We start from the raw sequence: 6,685 nt of genomic DNA, 5'->3' as shown, positions 1-6,685 counted from the left end.
TCACACACACACACACACACACACACACCCCTCCCTCCCTCCCTCTCTGATGGGCTCGGCTGTCCTCTCTGTGGCTTCACCGCAGCCACAAGGACTACTTGACCTTTCCCCACGGTGAGAGGGGGCAGCAATCTTCCTGCGGGGAGGGCTAAATCAGCGGGACTTCATTTGCCCCTCCCGTCCGCTCGGCCAGGGGCGGCGAGGGAGCAAACAGGGCGTTTCATCCAGCCATACTCCGTATTGATCACTCTCTGTGAAGCATTGCCCGGGATTGGGTTGTGCTGCGATAGTTCACAAGCAGGAGAGCTGAAGGACAGCTGGCATTTGTTGTATAGTGGGTCCACCTCAACATCTGCTGTTATCATAGTTGTACATCAGAAACAATTATGAATGCTGTTTTAATGCTGCTATGCACTCAGTTGTCACAGTAATACGGGAAATGGTATCAGTACCTATTAGTCTATAATATAATTTGTTTCTCATTTGAATACAAAGCGACAAATCCTTCCTTTTAAACCGTAGCTGAACAAATTGATAGAACAAATTCTCCTTTCAAAAAAATTGACAGAACTCATTAGAGCAACATTGGAGGAATAATTAGCATTAATATCAAGATTTACGTGTTCAGTCGCTTTTTAAGTAACCAGTTTTTGAGTGCGTGTGGAAAGGTCTGTGCTGAATAGCAGTGGTTGCCATGCCACCTATGTATTGTGAACTGTATTCTGAGGGTGAATCTGGCCTGGGCACGTTTGTCCTATTTGTTTTTTTGTTTTCTTTACTCTAGTGGATGTTACCGGTTTGCTTCAGGTCTCTCTAATGCTGGAAGACAAACCTCTGCCCCCATTTTTTTACCTATTTTGTTTCCTGTAGGCATTGGTGTTTTTTTCTCTACACACAAACTCTGTGCTGACCTGTTTTCCAGTGTACCGGTAGGCCTACCTTTATCAACCCACCTGATCTGAGAAACAAAGTTTCCGATGTCCCTCTTGGTTAGGGGTTTTAGATGGGGATGGGGAGGCATGGCAGGGAGTGGTTGAGCTTCTTCATTATGGTTAGTGGTGTTACCTCAGTGCCAAAATCTAAGTTATGAATACAGTGTTATTGACTCTTATAGGATGCAATTCTATGTGGAATCTATACACTATGTAATATAGTGGCAAAACACCACCTAACCCTTTGCAGTAGCGCAAATGTTATTACGTGAATTCCAACTGATTTGTTTGCTTTAGAGTGTGTGGCTCAGAGAGATATTACCAGATTTGTTACACCGTATGCTGATATTTCAGTATCTTTCTTGCATGTAAATAAAAGTATCAAAGAGTATTTATGTGTTTTGAAAAATATTTCATTATATCGTCGTGCTGGGATCAATGTTAAGCAAAACAAAGTACACAACAAGTACACCACATCAATGAAATCTTCAGAAGTTTAATGGGCATAATAAAACAACATCATCGCTCTGTGTTGGTGTGGGCAAAGAAAGAAATAAACAATTTTTCACAGCTCAAGGCATCACATTTCCCACCCGTCCAGATTATTGTATGGAACATTTCATCAGGCAATCAGAGCAGCCCCAAAGCAGAAATTATTTCTACCATACTACCTACCTACCTCCTCCAAAGTTTAAATCTTGAGTAAAAAAAAATAGATTTAAAAATGATTAATCTGAAAGGAACAGTAAACTTACTGTCCAGTAGCCTTCCCTGCCCTGAGGCTCTCTTGTGAGTTTAAAACTGAGCCATGTGGTGTCCAGCGTGAGCCGAGTGCTCATAGGTCCAGCGACCCGTGGCTGTTATAGATGGCATATTAGCTGATGCGGCTCTATACCTTAATGTCCTCACCTGCATCCGGCATCTGTCATCGCCACCCCATTCCTCTGCGCTGAGCAGAAAGGCAGGAGTGTGTGTGTGTGTGGACGGATGCCGCGGGCAGACTCTCAGCCTTGGTGTGGTGTGAGCCAAGTTGACAGGCCAGATGGGGGGGGGGGGGGGGGTGGTTGGGTGTGTGTGGTTTAGGGGGTAAAGTGGGTTAGAGTTTGGCTTGGTAAGAGCTCTGAAACAATCTAAAGACAAGAGTGCTCCAGCAAAACTCTGACAGAAAATCGGGTCAAGAGTTTAGAGCTCCTCAGAGTTTAGCGTCTCATCAAAAATACGTCGACACATGTAGCAGGGCTCTGTTCCGGGGAGCTTATTATTTCGGCGATTGGGGCTTGTTTACATCTTTCTCCCCCCCCCCCTCCTCCTCTCAGCCTGTTCTGCTTCCTCCCCGCTTTTCTTTTTTGCATCCAAACATTTGGACTGCGCGAGGGGGGGAAATGGAAATACCAGGTCCCGGGAGACGGCTGTCAGTTGGGGCAGGTTGTTCCTCTTCATCTGCGGCTCGTGGCGCCACTCCAGAGGGATCCCGCCGTGCTGCAGCTCAACAGGGGCTCACTGAATCATGAAAAATCAGCCGAAAAATAGCGCGCTCCCTGGATATTAGAGCAGCGTCACATATATTTTTCCCTGAGATAATCTGAAAACTTTGCAACTATAAACTCGCCAGAGGACCATGCCAGTGTCTCTCATCCTGCTGTATGACTTGCAGAGTCACCCCATTATTTTCTGCTGTAATGGATGTTTGTGCTCTATCATAGCTTTATGGCTGTTTTTCTAATAGATTATTGCAGTAGTGGTTCCGCTACAGTGGTGACATGATGATTATAGTGTTTGCAGTATTAAGTGTGTTGCTGAACAGGTGTTTTTAAGTATAGGTAAACCCATGTTGCAGTGACAACATCACTCTCTTAGTGCTTCAGGTTGTGAAAGAAAGCTAGGCAAAATAAAGATGTGAAGCTTTATCATCCGTGCCTTTTCACAGAAATGCCAAGGGGGACCTTAACTGTCATGGAGGAATGATTTTAATTGGTGACAAACATATCAATCTGCCCATGAAGATTTACAAGTCCTTAGGCGTCACGTCAAAAACATAGTTAAAAAAATGAAACAACTAAACACTTCCTCAGAGGCTAAACAAAAGACTCTGACTCTCCCACCTGTGGCTGAACAGGTGGCCATATTTTAGCACAGCTGTGGTGTGTGCGTGGCTTTTTGTCTGTGTGTGTGTGTGTGTGTGTGTGTGTGTGTGTGTGTGTGTGTGTGTGTGTGTTGTGTGTGTGTGTTTGTGTGTGTGTGTACAGGCAGACGTCCTCTCGGAGGTAAAGGGCGTGTGTCACCGCGACCGAGACTTCAAACTCTGCGTCGCGCTAATTGCGAGCCCCCACTCATCACGGCAGTCTGTCATTTGAGAGCGTAATGGTGCCGGGGAAGGTTGGGGGAGTTCGGGGGGGCAAGATGACAATAATTACAGAGGAACAGAAAAGCCTTGATTTGATCAATCTCAAGCATCTTGCGAAAAGGGACCAGCTAGGCATACTAATCAGGCACCGGCCTCATCAGCGACGCATAGGTGGGGCCTGATTGCTCATTCCTGCCAGCTCCTGTAAAAAAGAACGAAAAAAAAAGACAACAGCTTGTGTTTTTATAGTACTTTCTTCATCTCTCCAGGGTGATTGTTTACTTGTACAATGATTTCAATAGGCGCCCCAAATATCCCTTTTCACTGTTGATGTTTGTGACAGATTTTGAATGGCCCACTGTGAACTGGACCAGTTTATTGACAGGCAGACTCTGGGTAAGGTGCAGGATTTGGCAAACACACCAGCCTATTTCATCCTCTCAAACAGTTTCAATTAATCAGTTAGTCTCAATTAATAAAGGAGCTGGGCAGGCTGTGGAGGGCTTCAATGAGGATTGTGGACAGACTGTCTTCCTGTGAATGGTTCCATTAGCAGTCGTTAAATTATCATTCTCATTTGCTTTGAAATGAATGACTGCTATGACCATGCTTTTTTATTTCTTCCTAGGTTGTATGAAAATGATTTTGCAGTGTTATTTACATAGTACTTGTACTTTATGTATTTTGTTTCAAATATACACAGAAGAGATACGTAGGGGATTTCACACATCGGCCAATCAACAACCAAGCCATCATAAACAAAATCACAAAGCAACCTTTGTGGACAACAAAAACATTTCACTGGGGTTATCAAGCAGGTACCTTCCTTCATCAGTGTTTCATTGAATTAGGCCCACGACATTGTACAACATTGTATTTTACTACCTTGTGAAATCTATCATTTGTCAAACTCGAAGGATAAGAAAATGAATTCCCAGGACTCTGGAGCACTGGGGCACATTTAACTCGGTGGGTAACCCCATAGAATGATAAGTAATAGAAGAATTTGGCCCCCGATTGCTAGATAGGCCAAAAGTAGTTTTCACAGAATAGCTTGCGAACCGTTGAGCCCTAGATGATGTGGTATGTTGGTCTCAAGGAACTGCATCAACCCAGCCCATAACCACTCATTTGTGGTGCCACGGAGTGAAAGACATAAATGATAAAATGTGGTGCTTCAATCACCAATATCTTGTGAACCACATCACATTTGACATGTAGGATCACCGCCACATTCTCCAGACATGCCAAGTTTTGTGAAATTCCGTCCATGGGAGACACTGTAATTAATTCATTTCGTATGAATTATATTATGTGAAATAATGTGAAACTTTAAGCACATAATATAATGAATGAAATGTGCTTTACTTGGAAGCATTTTGAGGTGTGATTGACTTTTCTTATTGCCGTAGCAGGCGACTAGAGTTGTTTATAGATTGTATAATGTATGTCAGTATGGACATCTACTGCACGTGCTTCTGCTGTATGCGAAAAGTCGTTCGCAGTATCATGCGATATTATGATTATGTTTGGAATCCAATGTGTTGTTGATAAGATGATTTCTTATGCTGTATTTGCTACTTGTTTTATTACAGAAAAAGCAGTAAGCTGTTTGGCTTGCTGCTTTGGCTTTTGGCTGGTAGACTTGTACATTGTGGTAAGGTACAAACCTTGTCTGGAAGTGATTTATAGGCTGTGTTCCAATGCTTTGACAATATGGATGTGCATATTTGTCATTCTTTTCAAATGCATTAGAAACAGAAAGAGCTTTTTAGTAATGGATATTCTTTCCCCCTTTGCATGCTGTGTGTGCGTAATGCATAATAGGCAGTAGTATTCTCTAGGTCATGCAGTAGGTGGAAAATCAGGCATTTTTTTTTTTCATTTTAAGTGCAAGTTAGTCATTGAAATGCAACAATGTTTGGTTTAACTGCGGGGCATTTGTTAATTCCCACATCGACTGACTCAGATTCAGTAATACCATCAGCAAAACTGCATAATTACATGCTAACGAATAGATGTGGCTAGATAGAAAAAGGATCTCATTTTTAAAGTCTGTTTTTTTCTGTTGTTATGCCCATGGACAGTGATATTGTTAGACTTGCTCACTTTACTTTTCAGTGAAAGTGCTACTCTACTGAGAGCCTCCAGGAGAGTGCATGTTAGGTTCCCTGAACAAGAGGAGGGAGGGGAAGACGATTTTACGGCGGCCGCCTGCAGAGACTAGGGAGCTAAATGCTGTTCTCTGGAGGAGCCTCTCTTGACATGATGTTCTGTTAGTAATACTGAGTCAAGCTTCGGCTTCCGAGTGGGCTGATGCCTTCACAAGTGCTCTTCAAACGGCAAACTCCGAGCCACCCCCCCCCCCCCAGCGGTGCCACTGTCAGACGTCTTGACTGTTGAGTTGCCCAGACCTCGAGAGGAGAGGCACTACAATCTCTCCGTTAGAAGTAGCTGTTTTTAAGCGACTCCCCCTCCACCCTCCTCCTCCTCGCAGACGGGTGCAGTGAATTTGCGCAGTGCTGGCCGAGCGGTGGCCCTATAGCCCTGAGATGACCTGTTTACTCCTGTCAGTCTGTCACTCTCCGTGGGCTAAGTCATGCGAGCGTCAGGCCTCATCCTTGCCGTCTCTTCATCAGTCACTCACTCACCACTGGCTCCATTTCTCACTCACTCAGTTCCGGCTCTCTCATCTGGCTCACTCATGTCTCATTTGTCTCGGAGAAATGATTGATCTCTCTGTCTCTTTCCACTTACAGATTGCTCCAAGCCCACTGCTTCAAAGGGTCCAGGCTCGTCCGCCATGAATATGCCCCAGTCCTTTGGCAGCGCCACGGGTTTCTCCCTGTCCGAGACACTGCCCGCTGCCATGCTGCCCAGCCTCTCACACAACGCCTCGGACAGTCGGCCCGGCCCGGGCACAGGCTCCGCCTCTGCCGCCGTGCTCGCTTCCGCCGAGGGCATCGTCTACCTGCCGCCGACCATCGACGCCAACAAGTGCTGGCCCGTGCGGCCCACACTGCGCAACGAGCTGGACACCTTCTCCGTGCACTTCTACATCTTCTTCGGGCCCAACATCTCAGTGCCGCCCGACCGGGCAGCTGTGTTCGCCATCAATCTCATGCCAGTGTTGGACAGCGGCGGAGTCCTGAACATGGAGCTCAAACTTAACGTGGTGAGTTTAACTCCAGCTCCCATATCCATTCTGAAGGTCTTGAGTTTAAAACCAAAACCAAAACCAGAAAACTATGGGCCCTAATTGAAAGGATGGGCAAAGTGCAGTCAGTCTACGAGCAAAGTTCTTATGCATGAACTAACAACGTCATGTGGCGTGAGAGCACTTTTATTTGACCCAACAATGTTTGTGCTTAGGATGGTATCAAATATTAATTGATTTTGCATTTATTAA

The 6,685-nt window shown here is 45.2% G+C and overlaps 1 protein-coding gene across 1 annotated transcript in view; it reads left to right on the top strand.

The window, feature by feature from the left end:
* The window catches only part of tmem8b (transmembrane protein 8B), a 71,391-nt gene that overhangs the window by 42,236 nt on the left and 22,470 nt on the right, over positions 1-6,685 (top strand). The window contains exon 6 of the mRNA XM_076271361.1: positions 6,036-6,451. Coding sequence (XP_076127476.1) covers positions 6,036-6,451 — 416 coding nt within the window. The remainder of the gene's footprint in view (positions 1-6,035; positions 6,452-6,685) is intronic.

The sequence above is a fragment of the Alosa pseudoharengus genome, unplaced genomic scaffold (genome assembly GCF_046254945.1).
Source record: "Alosa pseudoharengus isolate Yale_2024_CS ecotype anadromous, Long Island Sound unplaced genomic scaffold, YU_APseudo_1.1 YU_APseudo_1.1_scf_6, whole genome shotgun sequence".
Lineage (NCBI taxonomy): Eukaryota > Metazoa > Chordata > Actinopteri > Clupeiformes > Clupeidae > Alosa > Alosa pseudoharengus.
The sequence above is the reverse complement of the archived record's forward strand: the minus strand, read 5'-3'. Positions and strand labels throughout refer to the sequence as shown.